Below are 18,564 nucleotides of genomic sequence, written 5' to 3' on the forward strand. Positions count from 1 at the left end.
AGATAAAAAGAGCCTGTCAACTTAATGGTCAAAGGAACGCTGGTACAGCACAAAGAGACACGGAGCTCAGCCAAAGGGAAAAGCCACTGTCTGAAAAGGGAAAGGAACCTCTGCTTAAGGGCTCTCAACTGTTCCTGTTTGGCTTGGGAGGGGTGGGGTATTAGGCAGGATGGTACAGAAGTAGGTCTGTGAGCCCTTTGTTCTTCTTCCCTTCTCCAGACATGGGGTAACAGCGCAGCTGGAAGCAAAAGGATTAAACAAACAGCCTCTTTCAAACAGCTGCCTTGCAGAAAGAGGAGTGCCAGTATCACTCCAAGGGCAAAATCAGAGACAAGGTTAGTAGGGCACTTCAGCATTACAGTCAGCAGAGCAAAAAACACCTTTTCCCCCAGCTTGTCACGTTGCTCTTGGTCAAACCGTTAGCAACAAAGAAAGGCCTGTTTTTCACACAAAGCTTGCATCGGTTTAACTAAAATCAGTTTTGAAGTCAAGTCAGTTGAGCAGGTATGAAATCCCAAGGGAATGCACTTAACTTAGTGCACAGACAGCAATTGAGCTCATCTGAGCTACTGAAGTTGGCTAAATCAATACAAGGCACTTGTAAATGGATTTAAAGAACATTCGTGTGTGGGTTGCTTCAATTTAACAAGTCGTGTTAAGGAGCAATTTTTGTAAAACCCAAGCACGGTTTCTTGGCTGGCTATCCTTAAACCCTAGGTTATGACACTAATTACCCACATCAGAAAGCCCAGAGGAAAGCAACCCTTGTACCTCTGCGGAGGGTACCCTGAGCCTCTGCATCAGATCCCACAGAAGGTGGATGTGACACCAGCCACCAGGACCTCATCTTTGAAAACTCCCGCTGCCAGGTCAGTGAAACCATTGTCATGCAATGCCAAGGTATGGGAACGCCACTCACATTCTGATGCCAAGAGAGAGCCAGAGGCCTCCTCCAGTGACCTCTGAGATGCTGCAGAAAGCACAGCCTCTATTTTTGAGGCTACATCTGTGCAGCAAGACAGCTTTCTCACACTGCTCATGGAAAGATCTCAGACTCGCTTTGTGCATCACCAACGACCAACAACAGAGCGGTTTGAAACAGCTCTGTTAAGCATCAGCAAACAATCCACCTACCCAGCTGGAAGCTGGTGCTCACCAGGAGGCGTGAACCCCAGCCAGAATGGCCTCAGCAGACACGCAGCTGGCACGTGTGCCACACGGCACACAAACTCAGCACCCCTCTGCTTGGGAAGCAGGAAGGAAGCTGCAACTCCATGTGTCCAGCTCCCTTCTCCCCTCCATAAATCCATGCCTGGCCCTAGAGAAGGTTGTAAAAGGATTTCATGTGCTATAATGCTTATCTGAACTCAAGGTAGTCCCTTCCAATCCTCAAAAAGAAGACGTAATTTCCACGTCCCATAGTTTCTTTCCTAGGACTGGCACATAAGGTTACCTGGCACAACCTCTCTCTATACAGGGAAACTCCATCTCTTTCCAAAAACACACAAATTAAAATAGGGTGGAGGGCAGCTGCATCCAGAGAACGATGCAAGAAAGAAGAGTTAGTGAACTGGGAGGTTGGAAGATACATGGCCAGGAACCGCATGCCACGTTTGTCCCTCCTGCTGTGACAAGCAGGCAATAACCTACCCCAACCAAATATTGTGAGATGGAAAGTCCCGCGAGCGGCGAAGTTCACAGGCAGCCCCGCCATGTCTTCCTCGGAAGTAAAGCGGTAAGGCTGGATAGGCCCACTGACAAAACAGTGATTGCAATTACATGGGTTTTCTATTTATAGCAGAGGGTAAATTAACAGATTAATGTTTACTTCCAGCCACTGCTACCAGCCTGAAGGGGAAATGGAGCAGAATGAGGTCGGCAGAGGTTGTAGCTCATTCAACCCACCCATACAGTTAAATTTGCTTAGCAGAGCTTTGATTACTTTTCCAAACTTCAAGGCTCATTTGCGGTAAGAATTTTTTTTAGAAAGGGAGGAATAAAAGGCTAAAACTGAGGCCACGCTAAGATATTAATAAATCTCTCAACTAGGACAACTATTATCTTTATTTGGGAAGCTGAATGCTTCTGAATATTAAATCAAAACCACTCAGCTCTGAACATCCAGAAGTCTTGCTCCGGGATGAAACAGGGGCCGTTGTGAGATTTACTGAGCTCGCGTGGGGCTAACTGCACAGCCCATGGGATTAAGTCGTTATGCAGTCACAGCCATTAAAATATCCCTCTTCTGACACACAGCAAGGAGGACGCTGCCCTTGCAACCTCATCCTATGCATATTTTAGCTCGGTGCCTCCTTTTAAGACACCGAGTCTCACTTAAAGCTCAGCACTCTAAAGAAGAGCCTCTGAGTCCAGCCGCTGCTGAAGCATTTCCCGACTGTCACCTTCACCTGGAACTGGACTGTATCAGTGCTTCAGTGTGACCGCCAGAAGCACGGATACCACAAGTAACAGTTAACACAGCAGGAGTAAAGTAAAGCACAGCACTACAGTCACAACATCCTCTCAGAACGCCTGTGCACCCCGCGTAGGCAAAAGAATAAAAATAAAAGGGACTCTCAAGTCCTGGTCCGCCCAGTTCATCTTGGACGTGGCGTGTTTCAGAACAATAATCCCTTCCACCTTCGACTGCCGTTGCTGAGCCTGAGAGAGGGCTTGCAAACCACGCTGACAACCTGAGCTATGAGCACTCGTCTGAGCCGGCTGCCCCTGCGTGTTGCTGTGAGCAAACATCAGCCGGGGCAGCTTCAGCAGTGGGGCTTTGACATCTCATTGAAGAGTAGCACACGGCTTCTTGTTACAGGAACAAATAAACAGCACTTTGATCTGTGAAAAGAGCCAGCAATGTGCTCCCTTCTTGGGGTAAAAAACAAGTTAGAGAGCATACTATCACCATTGCAGAACAGAATGCAACTCCTGCTTGGTCTGGGTGATGTTGGCAGAGCACCAAAAATATGATACGCCAGTCTCTGGATGTCCCATCAACGCTCATCTATGTCTGACTTGCCCAGAACAAAGCTCATAACTATTGATTAAACACAGGAAAACCTGCTTCGTCCACAGCCTGGGACACACTCAGTAAGCTGAATCCACCCCAGCTTCCCTGTCCACACAGGCACAGAGAGCTTGGCCTTCGTCTTCCTTGCATTTGTCTTCCCCTTTTCTCCATTCGTTATTATTAATGTTTGTCCCTCTTCTGCACTTTTCCATCGGTGTTTGCAACACTGTGCTCCGGATAATGGATCTTCAACTGGCTGAAGCTCGTGAAGAATTTCAGTATTAGGGGAAGACAATCATTATTATTCCACGGAATTGAAACTTGGTTAACTCCAGCAGAGATGAGAAACCCATCACATTCACTTTGCTTCTCACACAGAGCTGCTAAAGGGCAATTGCAGTAGGATCTGAGTGGACCCCCGAGCCAGGGGATGAACTCAGTCATGGTTTAAAGCACACCACAAAGTTCGCTGACGATTAAGGTGCACTTATTTGACTTTGCTTTGGCTTTTAGACTTAAAAAAAAAAGGAACCTGCATGTTTTTGTGAAAGAAATCGTAACAACAGTAAGCCAAAGGAACCACGCCAAGACATGATATGCTCCCGCATTTAATCCTCCGCTCCAGAACCACACAGAGACAAGTTTGGAGCCGAGAGTTACTGATAGCACTTACAGTTTACCAGAGATGCAGAAATGAGGGCTGTGCAGCCAGTGTAACCTCAGAAGTGGCTACTGCCTGCTTTAGGGACACCCCCAGCATATGTAGCTGCTATATTGGGTTAAGATCAGACGTGATAGCAAGCAGCTCCTGAAAAAAAAAATAGTATCGACCCTGCCAAGAAGCAGGTACCTCACGTCAAACCACACTGACAGCCCTGCACCACCATCAGCAGCTGAGCTGATCCACTTACAACTTGCTCTGTGTATCTGTTTTCCACTGGACACACATTTACAACAAGGGAAATATCTTATGACTGATATTGGGAAGAAATATGAGTAGAAAACCACTTTTTGACCCTTTTTAAGGGTTTTGGAAAACCTCTCATTTCCTAGAGCAGGTGAACATGCCAAGAACAGATACCTCACCGAGCTGGAGTCTAACGGAAAAGAAAACTCAGTCCAAAGCAGATTTAATAATTACTGTTCAATCAACACAAATTATTGTGGGGTTTTCATTTGAAAATGTGAGTTAACTTATAGAAGAAAGCATGAGAAGCTGTTTAATATTTTAAGTCATACATTTTCATTTCTAAATGAAAGACGGCGCCTGACAATATCAGCATTTGCCTCTAGTTTTTTAAACTACTCATTTGTCACAGAAAACTCCCCTCTTGGACACGTTTCCATTTTAAAAAGCTGTCCAAATCTCTGCTACGAGCTCTAACTGAAGGCCACACACAGGAGACTGGAGCAGGCAAGCTTCTCTCACCCCGTGCAACAGTCTTGGCAAGAACATCTTAAAATCACAGAATCATAGAATAGTTTGGGTTGGAAGGGACCTTAAAGGTCATCCAGTTCCAACCCCCCTGTGATGGGCAGGGACACCTCCCACTGGATCAGGCTGCCCAAGGTCCATCCAACCTGGCCATGGACACCTCCAGGGATGGGGCAGATACAACTTCCCTGGACAACCCGGGCCACAGCCTCACCACTGCCATGGTGAAGAAATTCTTCCTAATGTGCAGTCTAAATCTGCCTCTCTCCAGTTTATACTGATTCTCCCTTGTCCCACCTCCACAACCCTTTATGAATAGTCCCTCTCCAGCTTTCTTGTAGCCCCTTCAGGTACTGGAAGGTCGCTATAAGATCTCCTCTGAGCCTTCTCCAGGCTGAACAATCCCAACTCTCTCAGCCCTCATAGGGGAGGTGCTCCAGCCCTCTGATCATCTTTGCAGCCCTCATCTGGACCCGTCCCAACAGCTCCATCTCTTCCTTATGTTGAGGTAAACGTTTCCATGTAAAATTCAGCTTCTGCATCTTGCCCTCAGGTACTCGCACCCCAGAGCCAATTCCAAAGCTGACTGTGATGGAAATAGCTCCGAGAGTTTTCATCATTCTGAGCACATACTCAGCTGCCCAGTTAAAAAACAACACAACCCCCTCCTCTCAAAACCACCACCGCCATCATCTCTCTCCAGTACATCAGACAGAGCCGTCTTTGATGCTGCCCTTCCTCCCATGTTTCAAACCCAAAGCACGTGGCTCCGCTATTTCTGACGGGCAGAAGCAGAAGCCGGCTCCTATGGGAATGCCAGCGTGCACACGGTGTTTGTACGATGATTGGCCAGATAGATGCCCTCTCGCTTCCAAGCCTTAAAGAAATGAAAGCACACCTAGGAAAGTTTCTCCAAGGGGAAAAAAAAAGAATACAAAAAAATGAAGGCAAAAGGGGTTTCAGAGAAGACAGCCCCTTGAGCAATTTCCAAACATCAAAGAAAAAGGCCTCCAGCGTGTTCTCCTCATCTGATACCTTTGTTCCCCCACTCCATGCCTGCAGGCACGTTCCTAGTGATGCACAAAAGGCTCCTATAGCTCACAGACAGCTCTGCGTCCACAGGCATTACCTGCCTCCCGCTCTGATTAGCTCAAGCTGTCACTTCAGACCAATCATGGTTCATTTTATATGGAAAGCGGCTCTTGTGAAGCTGGGTGGGATAGACCAGGGAGTCCCAGAGAACTCCAGCAGTTCTCTGTCAGACTGGACAGCACTCCTGCTCCTTCATCCGTAAGACAGCTACAGTTCAGTGAGTCCTTCTGCTCTGCCATTAGATTGTGGGGCACACGCTTGCGTGATTCCCACTTTCTCACTTATGTTCACACAGCGAATACCCTTCTTCTACAGGTCTGCATTTCTATTTTCATGTTCCCCTCAAGGTTACCTTCTCCTGCCTGCTCATCTCTGCGCTTGCCTCAGCAGCTCCGCAGAGACGCGAGGCAGGCGGCTGCGTGTTTCCATGTGTACAAAGCACCCTCACAAGCACAGCACGCCCGGAGTCGCTGCCCTTCAACGCATCCCTGTCATCACGTCCACTCTTGCGGGGAGCAAAAGGGGCAGGCCCGGAAGGGTCTCCAGAGACAACTGTAATTGTCACTCCGTTTTACTTCTCTCGGTCACATCAGGAAAGCTCCTATGGCAAACTCCTCGCTCCACATTAGGAACTGCTGTTCCCTGTGTGCCAATCCAGCAGTAGTGCTCATGTGGGTAAGCTAACAAAGAAGTGTTCCTCACCCTGGGAATTGCTGGCAGGATCTGCCAGTGTAGCACTGTAGAGCAGAGGTTGGAGCTGCTGGAGTTTCTATTTCACAGACTAACACACCACGCATCCTCGTAACACATTTCCCTTTCACATCCCAAGATATGAAGCTTGTGTGATCAAACTCCATTTCAGACGAACTCAGAATGAGCTGCTGGTCGCTCCTGGCCCTGCACTGCCACACATCTCCTGCTGCAGCCCACCCAAGTTCAAACTGCCCATGTTCATTCTGAGGAGATCGGTCCCAGAGCTGGTCAGGCTGAGATGCTGCAGGGAAGAGGTTTCCTTGCAGGCAAGGAACAATCAGCATATGGAGCAGCCTTTTATTAGGGAGTGCAGGGATGGGACAAGGGGGAACCAGTTTGAAGCTGAAAGAGGGGAGATGAAGATGAGATCTTAGGAAGAAATGTTCTCCTGTGAGGGTGGGGAGGCCCTGGCCCAGGTTGCCCAGAGCAGTGGTGGCTGCCCCATCCCTGGAGGGGTTCAAGGCCAGGTTGGATGGGGCTTGGAGCCCCTGATCCAGTGGGAGGTTTCCCTGCCCATGGCTGGGGTGGCACTGGATGGGCTTTGAGGTCCCTGCCAATCCAAACCACTCTATGACTCTATGATGGAACTGGCCAAGAGGAAGGTGGGAGCCCTTGCTTCTGTCAGCCTGGAGGCAGTGAAGCTACGTGACAGTCTTGCCCCTGTGCCCAGTGTCTGGAAGGACTTCTCTCTCTTCTGACTGCAGGGCCTTCCCTGGAGCTAAATGTGGTAAATGAAACAGGTTTGGGTTCATTGCCTCTCCAGTCCCTTCACAGCAGGTTTCTAGGGAATTTCCCTCAACAGTAAATGAAATTAAAATGAAGAGGCATGGAAATACCTAGGAACACCAATTATTTCCACCATGTAAAGCTCGGAGTCTGATTCGGCCTTCTTTGAACTCAGTGGAACTTCGGTGTTTGCAACGAACAGAGTCCCTGCAAACTCCCCACTCCTTTAGGCTGGGTAAGAAAAGCTAGAAAAGGGAACTCATTCTTGGATTTTGGTTTAAATCCAGGTCTGTAAGCGCATGCTGCCTTGTAGACACAGGCCACCCTGCAGACACACACTGCAAAGCCACCAAAATGCCTTTGCTGAGCTCTGCTTATCTTTAAGTAAAGGCACTAAGCTTGATACCTGATCCCTGGAGTTCCATGCCACTTGAAATCCTGGACACAACCAGCCCCACAGCACTAGCTGTGGGTCCCTCTCCCAAGCAGTGGCTCACGGCTTTCAGCCCCGTTGCGCGTGATGGGGAGAGCTCACAGCCCCGTGGCGGCTGACCTAGTGTGCTCAGTGACCTGCCTTTTGCCGGAGAGCCGATAGGCTCCATTCCCCATGTAACACAAGGCTTTAATTATTTTACAAAAGCACCAAATTCCTTGTCAGTTGTAGCCTGTCAGAAGGAAATAAGAAAATCAATGAACTCAGAAGACTGTAGAGAGGGGAGGGAGGAAAGGAGAAGGAAAAAACACGCTGAAATTAATGCTTCTTTCATTCATCTGAACCGAGGAAGACACACTATTGGACTAACGAGGATTTCAATTTCTAAAACCCCTAATCAAGAGCAGAAGTTGGCCTGGGCTGTGCAGCACAGCTCAGCTCTTCCCCTTCTAAGCAGGTAAGGAGCTGGAATATCTTTTTTTCTGCAATGCTGTCCCTAGAAACCGTACAATTTCTTCCTGACTGTAATGCCTATTGCATTTTACTTAAGTTACAGCACAGCTCAACACAGATCTGTCTACCAAAGCTGGATGTTTTGAAAGGCCACCCATTCCTGACCCCTGTGACCGAAATGGAGGGATTACCCCGCTCAGATGTTTAACTCCCTGCAAAGTCTGTGGCCGGAGAAATCCCTGTGCTGCTAAACCTCACGAGCAAAGGCAAAGCTACTCCATTACTAGGAGCCTTTGCGATTACTGGATTTACCTTGATTGCCCATATTTCTCAAAAGCTAAAGAGCGTTTCGCACCTCTGGAACGTAGAGAATTTCTTACTTCATAATTGAAAAATGCACAGACAGAACTACTGCAGAGAGGTGAAGAGGAGAAGCTGCCAAGAAAAAAGCAAACAAATGGCATTATTTCACACGGCATTATCAGGTGACAATGGCAGCATACCTAGATGTATTTTATAATGACATTTAAACTAATATTTATCAGTGTTAAAAGTTAAATTCCACATCACAACAGATCCTCCCAAGTACCATTTTCACACCAAACTCTCAAATGTATAATTACAGCAGGCAAGTGTTACTGGCTGTGTTGTAGAAGTGATGATTCACAACAGAAATCAGGAGAGGTGTAGGTTACACCACGGGGCTAGGAAGGAGTTCCTCTGCCTGCTCTAGTCCTCAGTCCTTCCTCCCCATCCACTGCCCTTCTTTACCCAGCAGCCACATCATTCAGACCCTGAAAGACCAGAAATGGGCTTCTATTTGCGGAGACCGCAGTTAGAGGGAAGCAGTCTGTTGTGTCCACCTTGTCGGAGCGTTGTGCGCACGCACAGGACCCAAGCAGTGTGGTAAACACCATTTCTAAAGCTGGCTGGGCTCGATGCTAGCTCAGGGATCCCTGCTCAGAGCCCTGCTGTGTGCTGCAGACATGCCTGGAGTCCCCTCTCATTAGCTGCTACTAATCCTGAGAGAGCACCCTGAACACAGCATCCTTAAAAGGGCTTAAGTGGGAGTTAGGCACTAGTTAACTTTTAAATTAAAGCATGAATTAAATTATCCACTGAAGAAAGTAAAGGGCAATTTAAATTACAGTTCATTATGAAGTCAAAGGAAGAAAGCCAATTTACACCAGCTAAGGATTTGGCCTAATTTCTCCTCCACAGGATTTTAAGCCCTGTTTTGTTGCAGGAGAAGCTGTGCGATGCGCAGTTATCCTGCTCCAGACTGATGGCAAAGATTCTATGTATTGCTTTCAACGAATTCTTTTAGACCAGTTGCAATCCACTGTGTGCATTTCACAGTGTATGTGAAAACACTGGGAGGCAGGGAAACACTAGGAACCAGATTTCTGTGGGATCCTTTGAATTCCCAGTTAAAAACATTTACCAATATATTATTATTATGGTGAGCTTTTTGTTTCATTTCCTGCCACAACCACTCCCAACAAGGTTGCACATTTCTAACACCAGAGATAGAACTGAAAACATTAAGTGCTTTGAAATACAGAAAGAGCATAAACTGTTGAACAAGTTGTGAAGCATCACATTCATTATTCCATTTAGCATGACAAAAGCATACCCGAAACATTCAGAGAATCTGTGCAAAATTCCACCCTTACTGAAGCCTAAAGACCAACATCCCATCCTTGTTACTGAATATGATAAACTCACGAGCGTACATCTCCTGGGGCTTAAAACTAGTATTTATTTCTAGCCCTACACAAGACACCACGGTGCCTTGATGCCACTTGTGAGCAGTTCTCTGCCTGCTCCAGGCAGTGGCTCCTCAGCCCGAGGGGTCCCTTATCTGGGATTCCTTGGGGCAGCATCTGCTGCCGTAAGCCGAGGAGCTCCTGGAAGCATTCCCAGGCTCTGATGCCAACTGGCAGGAGCAGCCCGAATCCCTGCTAGTAACTGCCTCGGTGCTCAGCATGGGGGGCTGTGTACCGCCTGCCAGCAGAGATCAGGCTCCGGTCTCTCCCGGCTGACAAGTCATGCCTATGATATCTGAGGAGAGCAGTAGCTGGAATGGGACTTTTTTTTCCCAAGGAAACAGGCTAACTGGCGGAGAGAAGACAGAAATGTGTTAGCAGGCACGCTTGCATTTATGAGCGTGGGGGCAGCCACGAGCCTCGACTCTGGGGTTGTTTAACCTTGAGAAGAGGAGGCTGAGGGGAGACTTCATCACTCTCTGCAACTACCTGAAAGGAGGTTGTAGAGAGGAGGGTGTTGGCCTCTTCTCCCAGATGACAGGTGATAGGACAAGGGGGAATGGCCTCAAGCTGTGCCAGGGGAGGGTCAGACTGGATATCAGGAAAAAAATGTTTCACAGCAAGGGTCGTGGGGCACTGGCAGAGGCTGCCCGGGGAGGAGGGGGAGTCACCATCACTGGAGGGGTTTTAAAGACCGGTAGACAGGTGCTCAGGGACATGGTTTAGTGGCAGATAGGAATGGTTGGAGTGGATGATCTACGAGGTCTTTTCCAATATAGTGATTCTATGATTCCATAGGGATAAGGTGAGGATGCGCAAGGCATGGCAGGTTCTGCACTAGGCTCCTGCAGTCTCTGCCACCACACAGAAGATCCCTTCTTTCCCAAGGGAAGCACAGCCATCTCGAGGTGTTCTTCCCTTTTCTCCTGCCCATAGCAGAAGGTGTGCTGGCATACAAATGCCCCCGTGGCCCGTGAAGCTCTAAGCATACAGTGAAAGGACTCCTGGGCAGTCAGAGAACCCCCGTAGCTACAGGGCAGGGAACTCCTGCAGCAGCCCCCGCACGCACAGGGGACCAAAGGGATTTTTAAACAAATTCCTCATTCCTCCATGTATCCTAGCAACACCTCTCCAAGGTTAGAGATGCAATGCCGTGCCTACCTGTTGCATAGGAAGCCTGAGGCAAGTTACATATTGCTTTCTTCACAGCTTGCCCCATCAGTACAATGCTGCAGTGATTAAGGAATCAGCACACCCCCCTCTCATCCACGCTGGCCACAGGTCACATGCAGGAATTTGCATCTCTGAACATCCAGAACTCAGCAGTGGCTCCTACGGCATGTACGTGGCCCAGGGAAAGGTCTTGTAGAGAGAGGCTGGGGGCTTTGTGACCAAGTGATAAAATACAGAAACGTTTGGTTGGAAAAGACCTTACAGATTTGAGTCCAACTGTACCTGTCCACTACTACACCAGATCCCTGAGCACCTCGTCTGCCCGGCTTTTAAACCCCTCCAGGGATGGGGAATCCACCACCTTCCTGGGCAGCCTCTGCCAGGGCCTGAGAACCCTTTCTGTGAAAAAACTCCTCCTGATAACCAATCTAAACCTTCCCTGGCACAACTTGATGCCATTTCCTCTCATCCTATGAGTTGTCACTTGGGAAAAGAGCCCAGCACCCACCTCGCTACAACCTCCTTTCAGGAGCTGCGGAGAGCGATGAGGTCTCTCCTCAGCCTCCTCTCCTCCAGGTTAAACAGCCCGACCAGGTTTCTCAGATGCTCCTCACAACCCTTGTTCCCAGCTTGGTTCCCTTCTCTGGATGCGCTCCAGCCCCTCAATGCCCTCCTTGTAGTGAGAGGCCCAAAACTGAACACTCATCAATGCTGAGTAAGAGGACATAAATAAAATAAAATAAAATATATATTAAAAAATAGAATTAATAAATGGAGGTGGCCCTAAGCCCTGCTGCAGAAATGGTTTACGAGCAGTTGCTCAGGGCTTGAGTGGGTATATACATTAGATTTCCAGAAGAGTTGTAGATCCAAAATGTGCACAGTGAACAAAACTGAAAGATTTGACTGGTCCCACGCCCTCCCCTCCGATCTGAGTGAGCTGTGATGTAATTATAGCCAAGGAGAAACCCTTGTTAAAAAAAAACAAAACAAAACAAAGCAAGAAACTGGTTGCGAAGCAACCTTTTCCTTAAGAGATGCCATTCTTTGCTTTCCCCCGCAATCACCCCTTAGCACTTCCAATTTCTCGTGGGGGGGGAAAGATATTGAAAATGTTATAGAAATGATCACAGAACTTTAAAATTTTAAAAAATAAATTTTATCAAACTTTAAAGAAATAGAACCTTTTACAACCACCTACAGAAGAGGGAATTTGCAATGGATCACTTCCTACACCCCATAAAGATCATCCTTTCCCTATGATCCTCCTGCCCATCAAATTCGATTTCCTTTCTTTGGCTGTTGCTGACCAAATCCTTCCAGCTACAATACGCATTTGTCACTCGCACCTCAGCTATTGTAATTTATCACTTAGCTGCCTTCCGGTAAAAGAAGCAAAAAGAAACTACAGATTTTGCCGCTTTTTTTTGTGTGTGTGTGTCACTGCCAAGTCCATTTTATTCGATTGAAGGAACTGAGGAGTTTCACAGGCACAGGCGGGGGAACCTCTGTCCCCAGGACCAATAGCGAAGATGAGGTTATCACTGCTCAGTCAAAGATACATCACCTGCTGTAGATCTTTCTTATTCATCTTCACTCAAAGGGAAATACGGGATACTTTGTAAGTGGTTTTGGCACTTGTAAGTTATCCCTCTTTCCCCACTCACGAAGATAAATGCCACAACGAAACGCAGCCATCAGGTATTCTTTATATTCGGAGCATTCAAAGTGTGAACAATGACTATGCCCTTTCCTTGGAGAAGTTAAGGCTGACTGCCTGGCTACCTGGGGAAGACAGGAGTGATTTGCACCAGCTCACGGGCAATGAACGGAAGAAGCGGGCATACCTTCCCCCTCAGCATCAGTTATTCTGCTAATCACAGGCTGAATAATACGTTCAGTGTGTCAAACCTTCCTCTCTACTCTAAGGCTGTTTGGCAGCTGAATCTGCAAGCTGAGACGAGTCCAGCTGAGACGGCAGCAGTCACTTCATTAGTTCAATGTCTGCTTGGTTTTGACACTTCTGTGGAACCTTTGACTGCGGTTTTAAAATAAGAGAGAAAAGGATTTTTATAGGTAAGATTTTTGGGGGGAGTGTCACATGGATTTTAGGACGCGGCCCTGGGCTGCGTTACACAAACCGACATCATGAGCGAGAAGTGGATCATATTTTCTGGTGCGAGATAAAACTGCCTTCATAGCTGTTGGTTTTTTACAGCGTAAGGGAGGAAATTAAAGCATGGAGAGTTCCGTTTAAATATGAAAACCTGATAAGACATAACTGACAGTAAAAACACAGCTGTTAACACCACACTGGCAATGATGCGGGGTACTGCACAGGAGGCTGAAACCCTGTCTCTGGTTATGTCTGAGGATAACCTGCAGGCGAGTGCAGCTTCCACTTAGCGAACACAGGGAGTAGTCTTTGTATTCGTATATTGTGCCGTGCAGTACTGGGCAGAAATACCCTCAGGATCCCATCATCCAACCACTGCACAAATAGGAACAGAACTTCCCAAACGAGGCATAAGGCCACAAAAGACAGTTCTGCACATGCAAGGCAAGAGTTAATGTTTATATTTCATTGACAAACCATTCGAAGTCCATCTCTTGAGATCTACAGTGGACTAGAAAGTTCGAAGGATACCACCTTCATCTTAAATTTAATAACAAATCGCTGGTTGTTTCTGATGTAAATACGGAGCTGTTGGCAGACACGGGATAGGTTCAGATCCATCCCAGCCTTGCAACATCACTGACTCCACACCCGCCAGTTATTTTTATGCAGCTACTAATGCTAAGGATATGTGAGGAAAATAAATGAAGTACTAATACGCTCCAGGGAGAGCATTTGCAACAAGAAGCAGGTTTGGGGTTAAAACAGTCAGGTGCATCTTAACCAGTATCAAAATGGTCGAAGAGCAGCTGCTGAAGAGGCTTCTGAAGCCCTGGCTCATGCTATCTAGAAAATATTAAGGGTACTTTTAAGCACGCGCTGGCTCATGTTCAGCACCCAGAAAGTATTTTAAGTGCTCAGTGGGGACAAGCTAGTGTTATTAGGGCACTTTTCTTCCAAGAGACGACAATACATTTTGAGCCAAATAATCCCATCAGAAGACTTTGTAAACACCTAAATCAGAAGAAGGGTCTGAGATGATCTCATCTCAGGAAAGATTCAGAGGCTGAGCTAAAGCAGGTTTTCTTGTGATGCTTGAAAAGAAAGCCAAGCCCTTTGCTGGGCAGTTCTGGTGTTGCGCCTATCATGTAAAAGCAGCTTCCAGTGAGAATCTCCGGAGTCAGATGAACTGCCTGTTGGCGTAGGGCAGCCAGCTCAAAAAGAAAATCTTGAGCTGGAGCTACAAGATAAGGTTTTTCTACCTTACTGAGCAGCAAAGCCAAAACTAAACAAGCACCGAAAACACAAACCTGGCTTCCTGGCGGAACAACAGCCTCAGACTCAAAAGGAAAGGTTTCCAGTCCTCCTCTGGCCTTGGCCTCATCTCACCTGTCTGAGATTCATCTAGCCTAGTGTCTTTTATAAAGCATTTTGAGACCCACAGACAAGAACAAGTATACGAAGAGACGGATAATACTATAATTACCTTTCTGCTATGACTCTGTATTGTATGAAGGCATAGACAGTCACAATGAACACCCTAAATCAGAAAGAAATGTGGAGACAGAAGAGGAGGTAATTGGATTGTGACAGGACAGAGAGAACTGTAGTAGGTGGCAGGGATTTAGAGACCTTGGGAAGCACTCCGATATGGAGTCCCAGTAAAGAAACTATTAAAAATATGACCAGAAGAAACAGCCTGATCAGAAGGAGTCAGCCAAAACTGTTTCATTCTTCTTTTCCCTCCTGTTTTTGAAAGCTTAGCCGTACAGCACGGCAAGGCATGAACAACAGGGAACTGTAGGCACTTGTGTGCCACTCTGAATACCGTGACACAAAAAAAGCAGAGTGAAGGGTGCCTAAATATAGTTCAGAAGGCTCCCAGCTCTCTGCACTCGGGTTCAAACTCCACAGCCAGCTCAGGTCAGTGATTTTCAGGCAGCATTCAGCCACCAGCAGAAACAAGGCTATTTCACATTCACCAAAGCTTAGGGTAGAAAACATCAGAGCTGATGAGGAATCACCTATAAATAAAATACTTTCAGTGAACTCCCTAAAAAGAGTTTGCCACTACCTGCACTTTATTGAGTCACAGTCCACTGATATTATCCAGTTTTTAATCTCCCAAACCACTGACTGTATAGTTCCTCAGCTGGCAGAAACGAAATGTTGATCTACATCACATCACAATCCAGCCCTGAACTTACAGACTGACAAGAAACCAAGGACTTGACTTACATTTTTGCTTCAAGAAAATAAGCACTTTTCTCACTATACATAACACACTATTCTTGTTTAGAAAAGGGAGTTCTAAAATTAAATACACTAAAGACACAGCCTCTCCCTACCACATCCTCCTTCCTCCTCTGCAGCCTCCGCTGAAGCAGAAGCAGTGCCACAGAGCAGAGGCAAACGAGAAGCTAAAGCCAAGCTAACTTGGCAGAAAAAATGGTAACACGTGTGCAAAACCCAAGGATCACAAGGAAACCAACCTGCTTATGATATCAAAACTAAGAAAAGAGTTAATCTACGTCTTTTAGAACTACTTTTGTTCCAAATACACCCTTGGCATGACTTCAACACACAGCCTTTGATCAGCAATGAGAAAAGTACAGTTGTGAACCACAAAAAAGTAGCGACAAACCCATCGAATGATGTACAACTGCCAGCCTCTTGTGGTACCTCCGTTATCTGCAGAATTCACTGGTACAAATATTCAACAAGCTCTTTTTTTTTCTCATGCAATTAATCCATCACATTCCAAAGCGTCACCTACCTGTCAAGTTCTTCAAGCCAAGTTCCCTGAGTCCAAAGTTACCGTCCTTTCTGTAGTTAAGAAATATCGCCAAAGCATATCGCTCTTCATAGAGTTTCGTCCCACGAACGATGCGCAGGTTCTCCAGTGGCAGGTATTCAAACTGATTCAAAGCCACCAAAACGTAGCCGGTGACTTCTCGGATAGACTGGAAGGCAAAAATGAAACACGTTAGAAACGATCCATTTGTAATTGTTCTGAATTTCTCGCACCGTGGCTGTTTCAGTATGAGATGCTGATACCCAAGAAAAAATACAGCTATGGAAAAGAAATTATTTTTCAACTTACTGATTTCAAGCACTTCTCTCTTTCAATTTAAATGAGTTTATTAGAGACAGTTATTTAAAAAGAAGAAAACAAAGTAGCAGCCGTTTTTCTCGGTTTTATTAATCTCAGCAGAAATTTACAGTAAGTGTTAGAAGTGCACCAAAGGATGACTTTGCACAACTCAAAGCAGAGCGCAGGTCAAAGGGCTCTGTGGGACACGGGCAGAATGTACTGTGGCAATGCCACCGTTCAGATAAGATTGTCTGTCCACAAATAACTCCCTGTTGTACAGCATATTCCAGGGTGAGACTGAAGGGAGACAACACGGGGTAAGAGAGGCATCTCTGGAAGAGCTCACCATCGAACGAGAACAGATGACAGAAACGGGAGATAGGCTCGGAAGCATATATAAAGACAAAGCACATCTTTAGGAACACCCAGGTTTGCACTTCTAGAGGAAATCAATCACTGAATATCTGCAAAGATTCAACTTCAAGTTTCATTTGGATGTGCCAGAACCATACATGCCGTATATCCCAGACTTTGATCAAATCCAGCAGAAAAACCTTTAGCAAAATGACTGCAGCATCTTTGGGTTGGCTGAAATCTTTATTTGCTCTAGACGGGCTACTCAACAACCCTCCTGCTCGCACTAAGGAATTGGTTGCCTGGGTTGCAAAGGCAAAAATCACCCCAATAATTAGAATCAGTTATTCAAAGTCAAAAAGACAACAGAACTAAAACGTTTTTAGGAAAAAAATAAAATAAAATTTTAAGTGTGCTTATTTAGAAAATAAATTTCTTTCTAAGTAATGCAAATATTGTGTATTGTTTCAACACTCACATAAGAGCGCCACTATCCTCAAAAGGACTTTGCACAGGCTGAGGGAGGCTCCCAGAAACAAAGCGTCCACGTAGGAAAGGGTCTCTCAAATACAATATTCAAATCTCACCTAATTCCATGCCTGCAACAACCTGAAAACACTGTATACACATATATTCTAGTGGGAGGCATTGGAACTAGATGAACTTCAAGGTCCCTTCCAACTCAAACTATTCTATGGTTCTTTGAGCCTTTTAATTAGGTTTTTAAAAGCTCGTAAGATTATTAACAAGTGTGGCAGTATACATAAAGAAGGATTTATATGCCACAAGCTCCAGGCTCTATGTCAGACATCTGTACTCAGCTGATGCTGCTGAAAAAGCTCTGGAGCTATTTCAAGACTTGCCTGGCATCTAAATCGAGCTCAGTGTCATTACAGGACTTTGATGAGAACCCAGTGAGTTGAGCTGGGTTCAGAAGTACGGTTCAGTAGCTCAATATTAAATGTAGAGCTGCATTATACCCCGGGACATTGATTCCATTATAATCAGAAGCTTTCCAGCACGTTCATGATGGCTCTTTGCTTTCAGATATTTCAGCTTTGCCACTTTGGTCAGGAATTTGGTTTCCATTGTACAAATAAACTCCCTTACCCTGGATTTTTTAGCCTCTCTTCAGAATTTAGGAAACATTAAAATTATGCTCACAGCTTCAATCTCTCCACTGACATTCTAGGGATACTGTAATTGCTCTAATTAATTTAAAGGGATGGTTAATTTGGAATTGAGTTGAAAAAAATTAAAAGCAGTTCCAAAACTGCATCCGACCAAGTCCTCCTTGTCAATTTTTGTCACTTATAACCATGTTTTTTATTTCTAGGGTATGTCTTATTTACTGCCAAACAGCAAGCCCACCTGAAAGGGCCCTAATTCACCTTGGCATCAAAATTACACACACTCAGCAACAAAGCTTCATCTGAAAGAAGCCCTGTATGCTATTTGTTTGGTTTATCCAGCTGAAATGATAAATTATGGTAAGTATTCTGACAAGCCAGAGGGTCCTTTTCTGTCACACATCGCAACACCTATCTATTTGCTGGAGAAACTGCCCCATTAACCCTTGCAAAGTGAAATTACGGAAATAAACTAAAAAGCTAGACCAAAAAAACCAAAAAGCTAACCCAAAATTTACTAGAACACAGCCACCTGACTGACCAAATCTAGTTGCCCGTTATATTAATTTGGGGGGTTATTTTATTTTTTAATTCAAATTTGATTGAAAAACAATGAGCAATAACATGTTTTGCAGGATGGTGTGGGGGTTTCTTTTTACTGGTTCAGCATGAAAAACATACTGAAAGTGCAGCAAGCAGCTCAGGTTTCCACCACCACTCCTGTCCAACACTGTCACTTTGCCAATCACTGCAAGTTTTGACATGATTCTTACTAAAAATGGACACTTGCCCACTTGGAGCAGTCTCCAAGCCCTGTTGGAGTCACTGCAAAGACGCCTGTTGGCTTCCACGTAGACGCACAAATCCTCATGCCAGACAGGATCAGACAGCTTGATCTCTTCCTCTGCAACTCATGCCAAGGTTAGGCATGATTTGAACCTTTCATCCTTTGTCTATCAGGCTCAACGCCTTCCTGCCCAGGTATCCCACACTCAGGTCTAAGCTCAGGTATCCCAGTGC

The 18,564-nt window shown here is 46.0% G+C and overlaps 1 protein-coding gene across 3 annotated transcripts in view; it reads right to left on the reverse strand.

The window, feature by feature from the left end:
- The window catches only part of ERBB4 (erb-b2 receptor tyrosine kinase 4), a 669,634-nt gene that overhangs the window by 292,752 nt on the left and 358,318 nt on the right, over positions 1–18,564 (reverse strand). For all 3 annotated transcript variants that reach the window (XM_054070102.1, XM_054070100.1, XM_054070101.1), the window contains exon 3: positions 15,743–15,929. In XM_054070102.1, the coding sequence (XP_053926077.1) occupies positions 15,743–15,929 (187 nt within the window). The remainder of the gene's footprint in view (positions 1–15,742; positions 15,930–18,564) is intronic.

This window comes from Cuculus canorus, chromosome 6 (assembly GCF_017976375.1).
Source record: "Cuculus canorus isolate bCucCan1 chromosome 6, bCucCan1.pri, whole genome shotgun sequence".
NCBI classification, from domain to species: Eukaryota; Metazoa; Chordata; class Aves; order Cuculiformes; family Cuculidae; genus Cuculus; species Cuculus canorus.